This window comes from Rhincodon typus, chromosome 33 (assembly GCF_021869965.1).
Source record: "Rhincodon typus isolate 14 chromosome 33, sRhiTyp1.1, whole genome shotgun sequence".
Lineage (NCBI taxonomy): Eukaryota > Metazoa > Chordata > Chondrichthyes > Orectolobiformes > Rhincodontidae > Rhincodon > Rhincodon typus.
Window position 1 is genome coordinate 21,689,941 of NC_063364.1, and position 21,846 is coordinate 21,711,786.

General features: G+C 40.0%; 1 protein-coding gene across 5 annotated transcripts in view; it reads right to left on the reverse strand.

Annotated features, from left to right (window-relative positions):
- Nucleotides 1-21,846, reverse strand: part of si:cabz01068815.1 (solute carrier family 51 subunit beta) — a 50,391-nt gene that overhangs the window by 8,943 nt on the left and 19,602 nt on the right. For 3 of the 5 annotated variants that reach the window (XM_048615794.1, XM_048615796.1, XM_020534144.2), the window contains exons 2-4: nt 14,682-14,783; nt 7,667-8,038; nt 3,754-3,903 (exon numbers count right to left, since the gene is read on the reverse strand). In XM_048615794.1, the coding sequence (XP_048471751.1) occupies nt 3,754-3,903; nt 7,667-8,038; nt 14,682-14,742 (583 nt within the window). In that variant the 5' untranslated portion in view covers nt 14,743-14,783. The remainder of the gene's footprint in view (nt 1-3,753; nt 3,904-7,666; nt 8,039-14,681; nt 14,784-21,846) is intronic. The other 2 variants (XM_048615798.1, XM_048615797.1) reach the window with 1 other exon arrangement.

The following is a 21,846-nucleotide window of genomic DNA, read 5'->3' on the forward strand; positions in this document are numbered from 1 at the left end:
TTCATCAGAAAAGCTTTTCTGATGAAGGGTCTAGGCCCGAAACGTCAACCTCTCTGCTCCTATGATGCTGCTTGGCCTGCTGTGTTCATCCAGCCCTGCACCTTGTTGTCTCGGATTCTCCAGCATCTGCAGTTCCTACTAACCCTGCCTTTTAAATGTTGCCAGCTTTCACCACTTCCTCTGGCAGCTCATTCCATACACACACCATCCTCTGCATAAAAAAGTTGCCCCTTAGGTCCCTTTTAAATCTTTCCCCTTTCCCCTTTCACCTTAAACCTTTGCCCTCTAGTTTTGGGCTCCCCTATCCTGGGGAAAAATCAGGCCCCTTGTTATTTTATAAACTTCTCTAGGGCCACCCCTCAGCCACCAATGCTACCCTTCAGCTCATTCAGCCTCTCCCTACAGCTTAAACCTTCCAAACCCAGCAACATTCTTGTAAATCTTTTCTGAACCCTTTCAAGTTTCACAACATCCTTCCTATAGCAGGGAGACCAGAACTGAATGCAGTATTCCAGAAGAGGCCTAATACAAATGTCCTGTATAGCCGCAATGTGACTTCCCAACTCCTATACTCAATGCACTGACCAATAATGACAAGCATACCAAATGTCAAGTTCAGCCACAAAGAATTAATGAGAAAAGCTACAAGCAGATTTTTAAAAATGTGTTAGAAATGAAGACCAGAGGCTGATATAGAAGTAACGTAAAGACATGAAAATAGCCAGACAATCTGGTAAAAATCACACAAGAAAGCAGCAGCGATGAAACCCTTTCTGTCTCTCCAACCTCCTCCACTCCCTCATCTTGTCCATTCTATTTGGAGATCGACTTACCTTTCTGATTCACCCAATGGATGACTCTGTTCTCTCTTGTCAGATGCTGATGCATTTCTAACTTTAACTGAATGCTGATATTATATCAAATGTATTTACTCAGACCTATGAACCATATCCTCATATTGATAACACTGCTAACAGTGCTGTTTGAAAGCAAGAAAGAGATTTGTGGAACATAAAGGAATATCAGACAGAATACAAGAAAGAGATAGATCTTAGTGGTCTGGTGTAAAGACAACAATCTCTCCCTCAATGTCAGCAAAATGAAGGAGCTGGTCATTGACTTCAGGAAGCAGAGTGGAGGGCACACCCCTGTCTGGATCAATGGTGCTGAGGTGGAGTCAAGAGCTTCAAGTTCTTAGGAATAAATATCACCAACAATCTGTCTTGGTCCATCCATGTAAATGCTACAGTCACGAAACCACAACAACACCTCTACTTCCTCAGAAGGCTAAGGAAACTTGGCATGTCCACAATGACTCTTACCAATTTTTATAGATGCACCATCCTATCCGAATGCATCACAGCTTGATAATGACAACTGCTTTGCCCAATACCGCAAAAAATTACACAGAGTTGTAAACACAGCCCAATCCATCACACAAACCAGCCTTCCTTCCATTGACTCCATCTACACTTCCTGCTGCCTTGGGAAAGCAGCTAACATAATCAAAGGCTCTTCTCACCTTAATTTTACATGCTTCCACCCTCTTCCATCGGGCAGAAGACACAAAAATTTGAAAACACATACCAACAGCTTCAAGAACAGCTTCTTCCCTGCTGTAGTTAGATTTATAAATGGGTCTCTCATATATTCTCTGTACCTTCTCTGTAGCTGTAACAGTATATTCTGCTCTGTTATCCTGATGTACTTATATAAAGTATGAGTTTTATCTGGTTAGCATGCAAAATGATACTTTTCACTGTATCTTACTACATGTGACAATAATAACTCAGATCAAAGTCAAAACAAATCTCTAACTTTGGTTGAGTATCTTCTTCCTGTTACAGCAGCATATGGCTATATCACTGGACTGATAATTCGAAGGAAAATAGATTCCAATTCCAATTTATGGAAGGAAACCTGCTGTCCTTACCTTCACTGGCCAATAGGTGACGCCAGCCTGTCATGGATGTGCTTTAACTCCTCTTAGAGGTGGTTGATCAAGCTGGACTATCACCACCTTCTCAGGATAACTTGAAATGGACAAAAAATAATGCCTCTGCAAATGACAACCTATTCTCCAGAATGAATAATGGAAATAAATCCTTCATTTCTGCAAGAGATGGTCACCTTATTTGTGCTGTTTGCTTTAATGACATCCCTAGAAATGTCATTATAAATAACAATCATTTTTCCTAACTTTTAAAATTATAAATTTTAGGGGCGGCACGGTGGCTCAGTGGTTAGCACTGCTGCCTCACAGCGCCAGGGACCCGGGTTTGATTCCACCCTCGGGTGACTGTGAAGTTTGCGCATTTTCCCCGTGTCTGTGCAGGTTTCCTCTGGGTGCCCTGGTTTCCTCCCACAGTCCAAAGATGTGCAGCTTAGGTGAATTGGCCATGCTAAATTGCCCATAGCGTCTAGGGTGGGAATGCAGGGACAGAGGGTGGGTCAGGATGGGATGCTCTTCTGAGGGGTGGTATAGATTCAAAGGGGTGAATGGCCTGCTTCCACACTGTAGGGATTCTATGATTCTATGAATTTTCACCTACACAGCCTCATTTCTCTTGCCTCATAGATTTGGCTGAAAAAAAAGAAAATTCTGCCCATTAAATAATATTGTGTGTCAAATAGCTCACCTTCTAGTGAACTGACATTTGACACAAAGCTGCACCTCTTTTGTTGATGTGAGTTATGAATACGTCATCAGAAGGTAACAGGCAGCTTAGAGCATTCTGCAGTAAATGTTCCTGCTGTAGAGGTAAGAGTTACTTTGCTGAACAGCATTATCTCTGAAGGAAGCCTCCTTACACTGCCTTACAGAACTGCATAACAACTTGTGATCAGTGCCTACAACATGATGGATTTTGTCCTGGGATATGAAAGTGAAAAAGAATGAAAGAGAACAGACATGTTATCAATTCTGACAAGGCATAGCCACCTGAAAAGTTAACCCTACCTTCCCCTTGCAAATATTGGCTTGTCTGCTACAGCTCAGTGTATTTTCATTTTTACAATCCCCCAGCCTGATGGATAGACTGACGAATGACGTGTGCACAAGATCAAACAATCATAGTCAATGGCAAGAACAAATGCTCAATTGAGACCGAGAGCCCATTAACTGCAAAACATTGTTATGTTTAAATCATTAATTGATTTTTAGATGTTTCACCTGGAGATGGGTGATCCAATGATGCGGGGAGGGGCGTGTAGGTGGGTATGGGGACTCCTATTCCAGGAATCATTGAGGAAGAGAGGGGGGAGAAAACCCATGAGAATAGGAAGGGAAAATTAACCTGCTGTCAGGGAAAGTTCACAGGATCTGTTGACACTAATGTTAAATCAATGCCCAGGTGCCTGACTGGAATTTTGTCCATGTATGCAAACAACTCCATGTGCAGAGGCCTGTTTGCACTGGGCAATGATGTGGCACAAAGCCAATCATATAATTTCGAGAAGTCATCCCTGAGCCAAACTCAGCTGGTGCCATTCTCAGATCTATTACTTATAGTGTGGCAACAGCTCTTAATGTCGTAAAAGTTTTAGAAACTGTAGATGGAATCAGGTTAATTTACTGGAAAAAGAATTACCTCCATGAACATTCCTTCTTAAGCCTTTGAAGTTATCTTAAATGGCCTGGATCAGCAAATTTGAACAGTATTAATCATACATCATTCACCAGCTCTTCAGTGCAAGCTCTTTCCACACAAAGTAACATATATTAAAATGAGAAAAATGAGGAACACCACATACAGTCTTCCATTGGATAAGGTTGTTGTTTCTCTGTGGTAGTTTCTTCCACTTGGGTGTTATTCTGTCTCACATCGCTGATGACCCCATCAAGGCTTTCTTCAAATTGCGCTGGTAACATTTGAGTCTTTGCTGATGTTGTCTCTGGGTTTCCTGTTCAGTGAGATTAGAAAATATTCACTAGGGCTTTATGCTTACTAAAAGCCTAAATCTACAACCCCACCCTTTGCAAATCAATTGCCACTATGCATCAACTGCGACTCAATGTGTAAAAACTTGCATGCCTGAAACAGAAATGAGTGGGTTTAAGTCCTGTTTCAGAAACTCCAGCAAGGTTATGAAGAAGACTAATGGAATGCTATCTTTTACTATGAAAGGAATTGAACGTAAAAGGATGTTACACTTTAGTTATACAGAGCATTGGTAAAGCCATATTTTGAATACTGTGTGCAGTTTCGGTCGCCCTATTTAAGGAAGGACATAATGAATTGGAGGTGATTCAGAGAGGTTTACTAGATTGATCCCAGAAATTAACAGGCTATCCTATGACAATAGGTTGGACTGGTTCAGCATGTTCTCAGTGGAGTTTAGAAGAGTGAGGAGTGAATTGTCTGAAGAGTATAAACCCTTGATTGGTTTTGATAAGGGAGAAGTGGAAACATGTTTCCTCTATGGGTCAATCCAGAACTAGGGGGCACTGTTTTGAAAGTAAAAGTTGCCTTTTGCACAGATATGACGGGAACTATTTTTCTCACAAAGGGTTGTGCGACTTTTGAACTTTCTACATCAGAAAGCAGTGAAGGTAGGGTCATTAAATATTTTTAAGGCCAAGGCAGATAGATTCTTGTTCCACAGGGGAGTCAAAGGTAACCAAGGGTAGTTGGAAATGTGGAATTTGTAATGGACCATGATTTTATTGAATGTCATGTTCGTATGTAAACTGGAGGACAAAATGTAGGCTTACAAACCTTTGCTGTACGAGGAAATGCTATATAGTCAGGTGCGCTTTCAATCGATGAAATGTTAAAATAAGGACCTAACTGCCCTATCAGATGAAAGGCAAAATATTTCCCACCACGTTTTCAAAGAGGGGACAGGGAGTTCTCCTTATTATTGTGGTGTAATGCTTATCCTCCACGTCACTAGAAATCAGATTATCATATAATCACTTTGTGGTTTGTGTGCTACTTGCAAATAGGTTGCTGCTTTTCTTAAATTAAATTGGAGATCTCACTTCAAAAAGTACTCCATTAGGTGTAAAGTACTCGAGGATATTCCTGAGGCTGTGACAATGACAAAAGGGGCAATACAAATGCAGCTCACTTTTTGTTAGAGGCTGCAATTATGAGCAGCGCCACCTTGAGGTCGGGTGTCACAGTCTGTGAAAGTGAAAGGAGATAAAGTTACACCAGACTGAATGTTGCAAAAAGAACCAAATCTGTTCCACTGAAATTTGTTCCAAACAGGAAAGAAACAACCAGACCACAACAATTTCCTATGTTAGATTCTAAACTGGTTGTAAGAGCTCAGAAAACACATCATCCAATGCACCATCCTCCGACACTTCCGCCATCTGCAAACCGACCCCACCACTAAAGACATTTTTCCCTCCGCACCCTTATCTGCTTTCCGGAGGGACCACACTCTCCGTGACTCCCCGATCCGCTCCACACTCCTCTCCAGCTCCACCACACCCGGCACTTTCCCTGCATCCGCAAGAAGTGCTACACCTGCCCCTACACCTCCCCCCTCAACCCCATCCCAGGCCCCAAGAAGACTTTCCGCATCAAGCAGATGTTCACCTGCACATCTGCTAATGTGGTATACTGTATCCACTGTTCCCTACATCGGGGAAACCAAGCGGAGGCTTGGGGACCGCTTTGCAGAACACCTATGCTCTAAACAACTGCACCTCCCAGTCGCGAACCATTTCAACTCCCCCTCCCATTCCTCAGATGACATGTCCATCCTGGGCCTCCTGCAGTGCCACAATGCTGCCACCCGAAGGTTGCAGGTACAGCACCTCATATTCCGCTCGGGAACCCTGCAGCCCAATGGTATCAATGTGGACTTCACAAGCTTCAAAATCTCCCCTCCCCCTACCGCATCCCAAAACCAGTCCAGCTTGTCCCCGCCTCCCTAACCTGTCCTTCCTCCCACCTATCCCCTCCTCCCACTTCAAACCCCACCCCCATCTCCTACCTACTAACCTCATCCCACGCCCTTGACCTGTCCGTCCTCCTTGAACTGACCTATCCCCTCCCTAACTCCCCACCTACACTCACCTTTACTGGCTCCATCTCCGCCTCTTTGACCTGTCTGTCTCCTCTCCACCTATCTTCTCCTCTATCCATCTTCTATCTGCCTCCCCCTCTCTCCCTATTTATTTCAGAACCCCCTTCCCCTCCCCCATTTCTGAAGAAGGATCTAGGCCCGAAACGTCAGCTTTCCTGCTCCTCTGATGCTGCTTGGCCTGCTGTGTTCATCCAGCTCTACACCTTGTTATCTCAACTGTAAAATTCTTTGCAAATTGGCACTTCTCATGATTATTAAATAGCCTGGCCTCCATGTACAGGTGCAGTGCAATGTTGTCTAGCAATTAATTAGCTCCCTATTCATTTGAAACGAGAGACTGTCCCAGCAAGAAAAAAAATGCACAGACTGATTCTGAAACAAAGAACTGTGAATGCTGGAGATTGGAAATAAATAAATACAGAAATTGCAAGAGAAACTCAGCAAGCCTGGTAACATCTGTGGAGAGAGAAACAGATTTAGTGTTTTGAGTCCATGTGACCATTCACCAGAAGGGTTCTGAAGAAGGATCACTGGACTCAAAACATGAACCATTTTCTCTCCATAGATGCTGCAGAGTTTCTCCAGCAATTTCTGTGTTTTGTTTGTTACAGACTGATTATAATTGTTGCTGAGTTTTCATGAAACTTACTATAGTACTGGTTTCAGTGTTGTGTTACATTGCCATGACATCATGGGGGCAACTGTGCAGGTGGATTATGGGAGCCATTTCTGTGTTGGGGGCACATACTTTGTTTTTACAACTGCCTGGAACCTGAATGGTTTACTTGATGATGGCACCATTGGTATGAAACTCAGTAGAACGCCAAGCCTGTGTTGAATGATATTACTGCATGAGGCACGCCTAGACGACCAAACAAATAGGAAAGAGAAATGACTGGCTTCAAATTCAGGCTTCAGTTTCACTTTCTGGAGCAATGGTCTTTCTGCAGTTCTTTAGTTCTTTCTGGACTCTTAAGACTGTTGAGATGAAAGAACTCCATGAACATTTGATGTGAGTGTGACTTACCACCCACGGGGTACAGCTCCATTCAATTGCATTGCAAGCACACATTGTGCCTGTCAGTTTGTGGACAGAATTAATGAATTGTATATGATCACTCAGTGGCCGTCTAATCAAATCACGGTTGCTATTTTAAAACTAAATTTTGTAAATATATTTGATTTCTGAGTTCTGCCCTGTCACTTCTCTGCTTTTCAATCACAACATCGCTATCAGCTTACTGAAACTGTTGAATCAAAAAAAAATGGCACAACAGAACCTCAAACAGTAACAGATAATGAAGCTGATAATGAATGGAAACTGTCTTTCATCAATTTCATTACTGCTAAATAACCAAATCATTTCACACCACTCACGATCCTTTAATCCCAATCAGGTTGCATTCCAAAAAATAAAAATGTGAAATTCATCACAAACTGTTTGTTCAAAGAGCCATTATGGGTGGAGTGGTCTCCTTCTGTGCAATAGGTTTCTACAGCTTAATGTTTTCTAGGAAGTTGATTGATCAGTTGCTATGCTGGTAGCATCAGAAATGAAAGTAACATATAAAATCTGAATTTCTATGCTGTGTAGTTCAAGATCTGTTCTGTTCAGTCTTACTCTGCAAAAGCATCTCACAAATGCCTGTGTCGTTTGTTGAGCTCCACCTGGAATTTTTTTTTCTTTCTTCGGAAATGGACACCACGTTTCCGTCAGCGATCAGAAACATGGATGTGGCCGTGTGGATAAGTCGATGTTTGCGGCACAACCACTTTAGGTTGGCCACATTCGCACAAGCTGCAGTCTGAACAAGGAGAGTCTGGTCTGCAGAAAGACACCTCTGTGTGCCCTGATTGATAAACCGCTTTTGTTTCCATGCCCAGTCTTGGAGCTGCGAGTCTGGATTACAACTGTCCATCACTACCCGATCACTCTCCAAATACGCTTCCAAGCATTGATTGTCAGAACTCTTTATTATAAAACTTTCCATTCCTGTAAGGGTTTTAGCACAAGCATAAAAAAGTGTCATGATCTTTTTGCTGTAAACTGCACAACAGTTTGAAAAAGAACTGAGCATGATTATTTTATCCAATAGGACAGCATTCATTCAAATGATTAATCCGGCCCACGACATTCCCAGTCAGGATTTCCATCTTTTCTTGGGACAGTACTTCAGCATTGGAGCACCATGAGATGGGGAAGTATTCAGATGCCAGGAAACACAATAAGTGTTTCCATCTCCTGGATCAGGCAACTGACATTCTGACATAGGACTTTGGGCACTATAAGACACAAGATGCACTGCAGAAATTCACCAAAGATCCTTTGACAGACAGCACCTTCTAAACCCACAACCACTTCCATCTAGGAGGACAAGGGCAGCAGATATTCCACCTGGAACACCACCACCTGCAAGTTCTCCTCCAAGCTACTCACTATCCTGACATGGAAATATATTGCCATTCCTTCACTGTCGTAGGGTCAAAATCCTGGAATTCCCTCTCTAAGAGTATTGTGGGTCCACCTACAGCAGGTGGACTGCAGCAGTTCAAAAGGCAGCTCACCACCTTCTTCTCAAGGGGAGACCAAGAATGGGCAATAAATGCTGGCCAGCCAGTAAGTCCCACATCCCATGAGCAAATTAAAAAAAAATTCTCCATGTATTCCCTCGACATCGAGTTGGAAGAACATCTGAGGACACCCCCAGCAATTCATCGATCAATGTTGCTGTTAAACCCAGCTGTCCCAGTTCCTACAGGATGTAGATGCTAGTCCCGTTCTGAGACACAAGTGGACAGTTCAGAGAAAATGTCTGGCTGCAATCACTCATTTGTGATTTAATACCATTCTAAACATGGCCCAGCCTTGTTGGAGTGCCTTTTGAAGGGAAGCAAATGCTCCACTGGTTTCAGCCAATGTACCTTGTTTGCGGTTCAGGGAGCCACTCTGAAATCCGAGAATGAAAGCTGGCTGGGGATCCCTGGAGTGCCATTCCTGGCATGATTGCCTGCCAGATTAAAATATTAACCCTACTTTCAGGAAGATCTGCTCCACTGTCCTTCCTACAGCAACAGCGCTGCCTGAATTTCCACCATCAATATCTATTAATGGTAATGTGATGTAACAGATAAAGCCGCTGGTTAATTCATAATCCATTGACTTTTACCATTAAACTTTAGGACACAGTAGGACAGAGGTGACTTTACTTCTACCTCTGTTTTACTCAGATTCTAACAATCTTAATTTTTTCCAAACGAGTGAGTCATCATTGCAATCATTGGCTGAATGTAACAAAAATCCAATTAATTACTGAAAGTTCAGCCAAAGGAAAGGATAGCTGGTGAAGCAATGACTGGGGATCTCTAAAATTTGACACACTTTAAAACCAGCTCAAACCAAATCTTGTAGGATTTTTTTTTATCTAGAATTTCATGAAAACGCAATCTAATAAATATTCAAAGGGTACTATTTTTAAACAAAACTCATGATTGTTGTTCAGAAAGAAATGTACCTTTCAAATGGTTTTACGTGAGTTTAACCTCTCAGGTCCCATGATTAGCTGCTGACAGCAATAGCTGCCACTTAATATTTCAGCGATTTTAAGCTGATGTTTTACACCCAGCCATGTGGCATTAGGCAGCTAAAACAGATACATCAAAATCTTAGCCTCTTAATGGGCACCCATCTTCTTCACTCTATTGATCTGCAATTTGCTAATCCCCATGCACGTCATATTTTGCACACTACTTTTCAGTTTCTGCAAAGTTGTTTGATTAAGATACTGCGATCTGTGCCATTACACAAACACCTTTGCTTGACACACCCTTATTTAGGTTAAACATGTAGAATCAGAACATGAGCTGTCACTTGGTAGTAGAGAACTGGAATGTTGTTGAAAAGGGAGACGTGTTGCAAGTGTTTTCACCTTGACTCCTCAGCACATTTGGCATTTTTGCACTTATCCTGATGAGTGCAAGACATAAAGGAAGCTTCTCTCTTTTCAACGATATATTTTCAACTATCTCTAGATGCACTGTACATTCCTTCCTTCCAATATTAACCAATTATTCCTTCTACCTGGCTGGAAATGTAAAATGGTTTCTGAAAAATTAGCTTCCCGACCTCAGGATAAATACCATTTCCTTATTAGTTTTCTGAAGAAAGGTCCCGATCCGAAACATCAACTTTCCTACTCCTTTGATGCTGCCTGACCTGCTGTGTTCCTCCAGCTCCACACTTTATTATCTCTGACTCCAGCATCTGCAGTTCTTGCTTTCTCCTTATTAGCTGTGTTGTTTTAACAGGGGAATACCAGATTTTTCAGGTTTAAATATTCATGAATGTTTTAAACTGTGCTATTCTTTCAGAGCTGTTCCATTTTATCTGACCTCTACCCAATTATGACTAACATATTGAATATCAAAGTTTTATTTGCCTGTGGTTGTAAAGTTCAGATTCCATGCAAATAACTTTGCAACTGTGACTGGAATTCACTTTTAGAACTAACATGATTGAGTAGATGGTTTAGAAGTAAAAACTTCTTTCAGTCTCTAGTTTAATGAACCAACACTATTAGATTACATATTTATCACACCACTCTCTGCTTAAATATAATTTCTGCAATAACATTTCATCAAAGCTTTGTTCATTTATTAATGCACAATCATCTTTGGAGTGAATGTGGGTACGACACTGCTACAATCTGCTCTCATTTCTCAAAAGAGTGAGACACCATGGTCTTTAATTGCAAAGTACATAGATGGCCTCTGTGAGTAGATTTACATGAGACAATGCAATTCAGAGGGATAGCCGACAAAATTAAACCAGCTAATGATTTCCTCCATAGATATTTTAGAATAGTACAAATCAAGGTTCATATTGTCATCCATCTCCATGCTGGAGTGAGTTAATGTGAGTTGTGCCTCTTACAACCAGATGTGTTGGCAAAACGTTTCATGACAGATACAATTGTTTTTATTTTAGCAAATTAAACAAAATTGTCCACTGTGTTGAAAGAAAGCAGTGGAAAAACAAGAGTGCTTTGTTTATTTATTTCCTTTATTAACTCCACAGCAACAGCCACCTCTGCTATTCATCCCTTCAGTGATTGGCCTAGTAGGGTGAAGTGCTCCAAAGCAGGCACTCCATCTCCTAATATATCTGTTCTAAAAAAAGTGTGAAAGGCAGTGTAACCTGTGGGCAATCAATGCTGTTCAGTTGAGGTATTCAACAGGGTAATAGATGATATTTGTGAATAGAATCAATGTACAAGGGTATGGGGAGAAAGCAGGAGATTGGCATTAGGTAATGACGCTTGTTGGAAGAGCTGGTGCAGACACAATGGGCCAAATGGCCTCTTTCTGCACCATAATACTTCTGTGATTCTGTAATCAGCCCCAAGTACAGGCCCCTACATATATGTGTGTAGCACTGGAAATATATAGTTCCACTTCCCAATAGTGATGAACATGTTGGTGTTTGTCACTACTGGGGTACAACAACTTATATTTCTATAGCACTTTTAATGTAATGAAGGCATTTCACACGTCTATTACAAAACAGGGTTTAAAACCAAATCACACGGAAGATATTGTCAGTCAGCCAAAAGTGTGGTCAAAGAGTTGGCCTTAAAGGTGGGAAGGGAGCTGCTTAGGGAGAAAATTCCAAGGTTTGGGGTCTAGGCAATAAGGGGCACTGCCACCAATGATGGAACAATTATGATTTGCAACGAACAAGAACTTGAATGAGAGGAGTAACGATTTCTTGGAGGATTGAGGGGTTGGAGAAGAATACAGGAAGGGGAGGGTAAGGCCATGAAAGGAGCTGAAAATTTTAAAATCAAGACGTTCCTTGAGTAGGTACCAATGTAGTTCAGCGAGCTGTGCTGATAGGGAAACTGGACATGCTACAAGTTCAGACGTGGGCAGCAGTGTTTAAATGACCTCAAATTTACAGCAGGTAGATCATGGGAGACCAGTCGCAGTGTGTTGAAATAGTCAGGTCCAGATGTGACAAACAAATGGAAGAGAATTTCAGCAGCAGATGAGCTGAAAAGTCAAGCAATCTTATGGAGGTGGAAGTATTTAGTCTTAGGGGTAGCACAAACATCAGGATGGAAGCTCAACTAAGCATTAAATCACATCAAGAATGCAGACAGACTGACTTAATCTCAGATCGCAAAATACAGGCAAAATGCATCTGTTATCTTAGTTGTGGTTACATTATAATTTTTTTTGACACAAAGTTTTTTGCAACAATTGGCATAAAAAGTAACTCTTTATTCCATGACTCAGGTCACGATTTGACATCAGAACATACTGAATTGACACAATTCAAGACTTCCATTCCCTATCTCACATTCCAACTTTACACCAGCTCACACACATCTCGCTGATACATCTCATTGTAACATTTAGAACATTACAGCGCAGTACAGGCCCTTCGGCCCTCGATGTTGTGCCGACCTGTGAAACCAATCTGAAGCCCATCTAACCTACACTATTCCATTATCATCCATACGTTTATCCAAAGGAAGGCCAACAGGATCATCGGAGAAGTGTGAAACACTAATATGATTGTCTTCAGTTTCCGAATAAAGTAACATTTGTGCCCGTTTTACTTCATATTAAAAACTGGCCTCGGAGGAACGGTGCTGTGTATCCTGGAGACTGAGGTTAGTTTGCAGAATTATGGAAGTTTGCTTATGTGCGATGCGCCCAATCTCAGAACAGGAACTGAAGTATAACTACAGGTTGGATTTCTATGACTTTGATGGACACAGGTGTTAGATATTGGATTACAAAACTGATTTTGATTGGACGAGCGTGTCAATGATTTATCACAGTATGATGTGTTCGTTACGTTTGGCTCATGTTTCAGTTTGTGACAACATTAAAAAATGTCAAATAGCTTTCTTTGCAGCAAATAGGCTCTGCACTTGCCTCTCTGTGGAATTATCACTTCCTGTCTCTACCTCACTTACTCTCTTGCAAAAGCCTCCTAAAAAACAAACTGAGAGGTCATTCAAAAGAGAAAAATTGCAGGTCCACAGGGAAAATGTTGGGCTAGGGGCAACGGGACTAATTAGACAGTTTCATCAAAGAAATGACTCAAGCAGAATGGGCTGAGGCATCTCCTTTGTGCTGTAAGATTCTATTAGAAAACATATTCATCTGTCCCGGCTCTTTTCTTCCTATTATTAAGTATTGCTGAAAAACGACGCATTATGTTGAAGCTTTTTTGTCTTGCACTCAACAAAACAATTTGCAGGAATACCAAAGCAACAGGGATTAACATTAATAGGGTATGAGAAGAGAGTGCTAACTGGTTGGCAAATGGATTCTGATTGGTCGAGGCATTGACAGGGAGACTGCAACTATTAGACAACAGCCGACAGTTAACTGCCAAGCTCAACAAGCTGCAGACAGAAAGAACATGTTCACACATTGTGTCAATTTCAATTTTAACAAAGTAGGTGACAGCAATTATCTCGTTCTTTCCTCAGGGAAAGCGTCAATTAATCAGAGTCAAATTGCCTACTTTAAATTAAAATCAAACAAAGTTTGGCAATTGACACCCAGTCATTATCTAAATAAAAACCGAAAGAGCTGCGGATGCTGTAGATCAGGAACAAAAACAAAGTTGCTGGAAAAGCTCAGCAGGTCTGGCAGCATCTGTGAAGGAGAAAACAGAGTTAATGTTTCGGGTCCGGTGACCCTTGAGTCATTTCTTTGATGAAACTGTCCAATTAGTCCCATTGCTCCCAGCCCAACACTTTCCCTGTGGACCTGCAATTTTTCTCTTTTGAATGACCTCTCAGTTTGTTTTTTAGGAGGCTTTTGCAAGAGAGTAAGTGAGGTAGAGACAGGAAGTGATAATTCCACAGAGAGGCAAGTGCAGAGCCTATTTGCTGCAAAGAAAGCTATTTGACATTTTTTAATGTTGTCACAAACTGAAACATGAGCCAAATGTAACGAACACATCATACTGTGATAAATCATTGACATGCTCGTCCAATCAAAATCAGTTTTGTAATCCAATATCTAACACCTGTGTCCATCAAAGTCCTAGAAATCCAACCTGTAGTTATACTTCAATTCCTGTTCTGAGATTGGGCGCATCGCACATAAGCAAACTTCTATAATTCTGCAAACTAACCTCAGTCTCCAGGATACACAGCACCATTCCTCCGAGGCCAGTTTTTAATATGAAGTAAAACGGGCACAAATGTTACTTTATTCGGGAGCTGAAGACAATCATAGGTCCGGTGAGCTTTTCCAGCAACTTTGTTTTTGTTCCCAGTCATTATCTATGGAGTATTCTCCATGACAACATCTGTACTATTCAGAGTCCACTTGGCAATCAATCAGTACTCTCTTCTCAAACAGTATAAAATAATGTTGCCCTTTAATGTTCTTGCAAATGAGCTGTTGAGTGCAAGAGAAAACTCTTTGACAAAATGTGTTTCTTTTCAGGAATATTCAAGTTCAGTACTACCAAACAATAATTAGTTTTTTCTTGTTTTTATTTATTGCCCTCTGCAGCTCTAAGCTACATTGAGATTTAAGGTAGACAATATAGATGTAAATTGCTGATGAATATTTCACTCTCCCTCTCAAGCATTCAGCAGTTTTACCTTGCAGGACCAGACACAGAATAAGCCAACAAAATGGGTTTCTCTTCAGCTCGTGCATCATTTTTCAATTTACAGTACGTGCCAAGTCCAATATATTGAGACCTACAGGAAAAAAATAAAATGAATCTTGATTACAGAATTTACATATATCCTGCAATCCTTCTTCCCACAAGTGATTTATTAAATCAAAGTATTGTGAAGATGGCTATGTACCAAAACTGTAATCTGTTGATAAATTTATTAATCAATGCTATAATTTATTAAACTAATTGACCATTTTTATTGGCCGTTGGTAAATGTGAACCAGATTTAATTTGGCCAATTGGATGTCTGGTCATCTGTTTCATTTGATAGAGTTTACAGATGACCACTTAATGAATAATTTGCTGAGCTCCAACACTTACTAATGGATAAGCTCAGATGTTTCATTCTTGAAGTAGAGTATTTGCTTTGATTGACTGGCATCATTTCGAAATTATAATAAGTTATTCTATTCCTGATGATTTTCAATGCCTATTCATTTCAGCCTCATGAACCTTGAGATGAGGCCTGGTGCAGATTGGAGGCTAGGTGCCATTGTGGTCTGGTTTGGAAGACCATTGGTCTGAACTTTCATTTCTGCAATGCTGGACTTATTATTTCTCTATTTTTTAAGATCTTGTAGCTGTACCTAGACACCTTTGTACCAAAGATGATGCTGTTATCATTTGAGTACATGTGACAATAAAGCTGATTCAATTCATTTTATTTACTTGGATAAGATGAAGAGGTATGAGGTGAAGTGTAGATTCTGCTATTGATATTATAATTATTCTGTTTGATTGACACTTTTGGATAGACTTGCAAGAACAGCAGCTTTTTCAAAGCAAATTTCTGAATGGGTTTTTTAAAAGCCTATTCCAAGACACCCGATTGTCATTATGTAGCTAATTGTTCTATAGCACGTACTGGGCAAGTAGGAGAATGCAGAGAGGTCATGGAGGTGCATGGAAGTGGCATGGGAAGTGTTGGGAGTGTGAGGGGATGTGAGGGATGTAGACTAGAGCCAGAACTCACAGCTCACAGAACTGCGATAAAGTCCCAGAGAACCAAGGCAGACATTCTTACCAGCGTGCATCAACATTCACCTGCTTTGCAGTTCTATAAGAACAGCTTCCAAAGGAAAAACAGTACATGCAGGGGGCATTTATAGGCAGATGGATCTGCCAAAGTTGGGAAATATTCCGAGTCAAGCTGCACGTCACAATGGCATTTAGCCCTAAACATCAGCCATCATTGTAATTACCCCATATTGACATTGCATCTTTATGCTTGTGAAATGACAAAGTAAAACTTTTGCAATTCTCAAAATGTCACAATAGGTTTTCCTTTCCTGTGCTCAGAGATCCCTTGAATGCTTTTCTATAAAAAGATACTACTTATTAATTTCCATTACAGCAATTTAAACAATAATAATTATTTGCAAAAGATCTAAAATACTGCATTTTACTTTCAAGATAGAAATCTATCCTTATACTGTGTCATTGAAAAATATACAAGGGACTTATATCATAAAGTATTTGGAAAGTTATGGCAGTCATACTCATTGGTCTATTTTCTAAAAATATGGGGAAAATATCTTTGGTGACTTTCCTTTTCTCTTATTGTAAAGTTAAGGTGAATTTGATAAACTGTTTAGTCTATTATGATTACTTCATGAAAACATTTCTTTCCTTATGTTTACTTAGAGGAAAATATATTCCTAGCTGAGGATTAAGTTGAAAAGGATCTAATGTTTCAAGTAAATGTGTCAAGTCCATATGTTCCACCAATGGTCTTTCTAGACAGATGAAACAGGTTAGGTCCAATATCCTTCCTTTAACCCGTGGATGAGGTTGACAATAAAGCTCTTGAACATTAAAGTGAGATATAGTATTTGAACATTGAATGAACAGGTAATTTTTGCAGTCATATCTAATGATGGTCTAGTGTGGTTTGGGGTTTCAAATGTGCTTCCATTTTGAGTCCAATATCTTGGGTTTTACAGATCCAAATACTCACGACAAACTACTAATTCATTTATGAGTCAATATCATTCTACATTAGGTTGAAAATACAACTCCATATAATGAGAATTTTATTGACTTGTCCCTGATTGATACTTTTATTTCTCTTATTTAATGGAATTTTTTTTCCCATTAAGCTAACAGATATCATTCCCTTACTTTGTCATCCTATTGATAGTTTCACTCATGTTTCAGATAATTGCTATTCTGGCAAGTTAAACCAAGATCTTTTTCCCAGGGTAGGGGAGTCCAAAACTAGATGGCATAGGTTTAAGATGAGAGGAAAATGATTTAAATTGGATCACAGGGACAACATTTTCATTCAGAGAGTGGTGCGTGTATGAAATGAGCTGCCAAAGGAAGTGGTGGAGTCTGGTACAATTATAACATTTAAAAGGCACCTGGATGGGTACATGAATAAGAAGGGTTTAGAGGGATATGGGCCAAATGCTGGCAAATGGGACTAGATTAATAGAGGATAGCTGGTTGGCATGGATTAGTTGGATGAAGGATTTGTTTCCATGCTGTTCAACTCTACGACTCTATAAACCTTTCATGTGACCTGTTATTATTTGTTTCGGAATTATTTGTACCAACTAAAGAGGATTTGGATTAATTTATTATTGTCAGATGTAGCTCTGTACAATGAAAAGTTTTGCTTTGCGTGCAGTACAGGCAGATCATACCATACAAAGATCATAGGATGCTAGAACAGAGTGGGGAATACAAAGTTACAGATGCAAAGAAGATGCACGAAAAGCGACATCAACATTAGATTTGAAATTTGAGAGGTCCATTCAGAAGTTTAATAACAGTGGGGAAGAAGTTTATGAATGGCTTATGCCCAGACAATTTCCTTTGCCAAACTACAGCAAATTACAGGGACAACAAGGTGCAGGGCTGGATGAACACAGCAGGCCAAGCAGCATCATAGGAGCAGAGAGGCTGACGTTTCGGGCCTAGACCCTACAGCAAATTACATTCTGGCATTAGTTATGATATAGTTAGCTTTGTTAATTGTTTCTCTTATCGCTTAGAACATAGAACATAGATAGAACATTAAAGCACAGTACAGGCCCTTCAGCCCTCGATGTTGCGCCAACCTGTGAAACCAACCTGAAGCCCATCTAACCTAAACTATTCCATTATCATCCATATGTTTATCCAATGACCGTTTAAATGCCTTTAAAGTTGGCGAGTCTACTACTCTTGCAGGCAGGGCATTCCATGCCCTTACTACTCTTTGAGTAAAGAACCTACCTCTGACATCTGTCCTATATCTATCACCCCTCAATTTAAAGCTATGTCCTCTCGTGCTAGCCACCACCATCTGAGGAAAAAGGCTCCCACTGTCCACCCTATCTAATCCTCTGATCATCTTGTAATCTTAATCTTGAATCTGATTGTTTCTGCGCAGTCAGCAATGGAGAATGGATGAGTAGTAACTTAAATGAATATGCACCCTGCTGAAGATGCAAAGACTAAAGATTAAGAACGTAAAGAGAAATCAGTAGCAAGACAATAGTAGTAAACCTCAGAGCAGTTTGAACAACATAAGATTTTAAGGTGAATGTAAAACAAAGCAGTAATTAAAAGCAATTTCCTTGCAAAAAAAAATTTGAAGAACAGCTATGAATGACTTTTAACATATTAGTTTTGATACATTTTAAAATCATAGGCACCATTTTAAACTAACTTTAAAAGGGTGGATTTCATCCATCATTCAGAGATCTGTAAATGATTTGTGTTTAGGACCAAAACATGGATGTGAAGATAAACAAGGAAGAAGTCTAGGAGCTTGCTTTTCTTTTGAGCTAGCTTTTAGATGATTCTGAGGAGCTCTGAATGGTTGTTTGAGAGCTCCACGAAAAAAGCTGCTGAATTTGCCTTAGTCTCTGGGATCCACAACTGCACAGTATATGCACACTTGGCATCACTACAGGCAGCAGGTTACTAAGTTCAGTTTTTCTCAACTTCTATGGCAGGTCAACAACTGAGAGGTTATAACCATCAGGTTATAACTGAAGAGGCTGGGGCTTCTCTCACTGGAAAAGAGGATGCTGAGAGTTATGTAATACAGTTTAAAATTATGAAAAGTAAGGGTCCCAACCCGAAACATCAACTTTCCTGCTCCTCTGATGCTGCCTGGCCTGCTGTGTTCCTCCAGCTCCACACTGCATTATCTCTGACTCCAGCATCTGCAGTTCTTACTATCCCATAATAAAGATGGGGCAAGTTTCTGTAATACATCTTGTAAATGGAACACAGTGCTGCCACTGTACATTGTGGTGGAGAAATTGCACATTTAAGTTGTTGGGTGGTGAGCCACTCGAGTGAGTACTGAATCATATTGAGTTTCTTGTGTGGTGTTGGACTGCACCTATCTCGGGAAGTGGGCAGTATTTCCACTTATGTGAGAGTCCAAAACTATAGGTTATAAATACGGTATAAGATTAACACCAAAATCCCAATAAGGTATTCACAATAAACAACTGTTTTACCTACAGTGTAGTTAGAATTTGGAATTTGGAATTTGGAATTTGGAGTAGCTGAGATGAATTGCATAGTTGTATTTCAAGAGAAGCTAGAGTATTAAATGAGAGAGTGTGGAATAGAACAATATGTTAAAAAGGTTAGACGAAGTAAGATACAAGAAGGTTTGTGTGGAACATGAACACCAATGTAGACCAGTTGGGTTGAATAGCCTGTGTTTGAGCTGTAAATTATATGAGGCTGTATAACAGTCAGAATTATATTGATATAACACTTTTTCAGTTAAAACATAGATCATAATTGCAGGAAACATAGAGTTTTGTGTAGCTGAGAATTTTACAGTTAAGTATTTTACTGCTTATATATATTTTGGTTTTTAAACATTCAAAAATTAATTAGGTACTGAAATAAGCACTGATATCAAATGGCAGTATTTGCAAACTGTGTATTTTATGTAAATTGCAAAATTAATTAAATATTAGATAAACATTTTCCAACGTTACTTATACATCTTGTTGCATAAAACACATGTAATAGCATTGGTTCCGAGGGACAATCTGTGCTTTGTCTTCTCTGGCTTGTACTAACCACTGTACTACAATGAGATACTATTGTAAATAATTACTCAGCTGTTGTTTCCATAGGAATTAATCAGAGAAAATACAGATTTTTAGAATAATACACTAAAAGACTTAATTTAGTTAACGTTAATATAACGTGTGAAGCACACATTGTTATCCTTCAGCTGCAAGAGATTTACAGGGTATTGCCAGAGCTCAGAACACAGCTGGTTGCATTTTATCCAAATTTCTTCGAAACTGTAATTGACCTGAGACTCTGAAGAACAATTAGCTCCTCACATTGATCTGAGGAAAGCACAAAAACTGTGTTTTGTGACCTTAAAAGCAAATTACATATATTTGCACATCATGCATTACACCAAAATGTTTCTGTACTTACAAAATACTGCATTCCTCAATCTATTACATGCAGGATTACTTTGAAAGAAAACTCATTATTGTGCTGCCAAATTATGTGAAAATATTCCTATTTCACATTGATCGAATTAAACTAGTAGTTCCTTTATTACACTTTGAAAGACGTTGATGTCAGCTGCAAATTAAATTATTGTCTCTCTCTCCTGGCACATTGACCAAATCATTAGCTCAAAGCATTCTTTTGTTAGCACATTATCCATACTACCCCATTATAATGTTCTCTGTCATATCTTTCTGATTCTGCTACATATATTCCAAAATGCAGGAAGATGAATATGTGTCTAAGTTCAAGGCAGGCATTGACAACTAATCTATCCATGACTGACATGAGCAAAGTCAAATATGTGGCCTCCAACTCGACTGTAACCTGGAGGTTAATAACACTTCCACATGCATCAATTAATTCCACTGTCATCTATCCTTCAAAAACTACCTCAAAGGTCAGTGTTTATGATCAGACAATCATATAAATAGTCACTTCTGTTCTGTTGGCTGCTCAGCTCCCATCGAAAGCACATGGAAGAATACTTAATGAACACAATACAGCTGTTTCACAACATGCATAAGGAGAAGTTATTGTGACATCCAGGAAAATTCTGATGCTCTTCCACTGGCACGAGTATGGTGGAATAGGATCAAGACCCAGAAAAACTGAGAGAGATTACCTGTGTTACAAATTCAAGCTTTAACTAATTTACCTAACACTGAAGAAGGCATACGGCACGCTTGACTTTATTGGTTGGTGCATCAAGTATTGAAGTTGGGAGGTCATGTTGCAGCTGTACGAGACAGTGGTTAGGCCAGTTTTGGAATAGTGCATTCAATTCTGGTCTCCCTGCTATAGGAAAGGATGTTGTGAAACTTGAAAGGGTCCAGAAAAGACTTACAAGGATGTTGCCAGGGTTGGAGGGTTTGAGCCTTGGGAGAAGCTGAATGGACTGGGGCTATTTTCCCTGGAGCATCAAAGGATGAGGCGTGACCTTATACAAGTCTATAAAATCATGAGGGGCATAGATAGGGTGAATAGTTAGGTCGTTTTCCTAGGGTAGGGGAGTCCAAAACTTGAGGGCATAGGATTAAGGTGAGAGAGGAAAGATTTAAAATGGACCTAAATAGCAACTTTTTCACAAAGGCTGATGCATGTATGGAATGAGCTGCCAGAGGAAGTGGTGGAGGCTGGTACAATTACAACATTTAAAAGGCATCTGGATGAGTAAATGAATAGGAAGTGCTTAGAGGGATATGGGCCAAATTCTGGCAAATGGGACTAGATTAACTTAGAATATCTGGTCAGCATGGACATGTTGGACCAAAGGTTCTGTTTCCGTGCTGTAGATGTCTATGACTCTATGATGGCATAAGGAAACATATCCCAGCAGCAAGAATGACCAGAGAAACTCAATCATTCAGAATGGGACCAAAACAAGGATACAACTTTCCTCTGTAAGTAAATCCATGCAGTTAAATGGATGAGCAGAGTCTCAAATGAGGAGGTAAAATGTCCAGGGTTATGGAAGAATCGTTGATGGGTGAGACTTCCATAATATTACTTTGTTCCTTCGTGAAGAATGATTCTCTCAAGTATCTAGTATCTGAGATGGCAGGAACTGCAGATGCTGGAAAATCTGA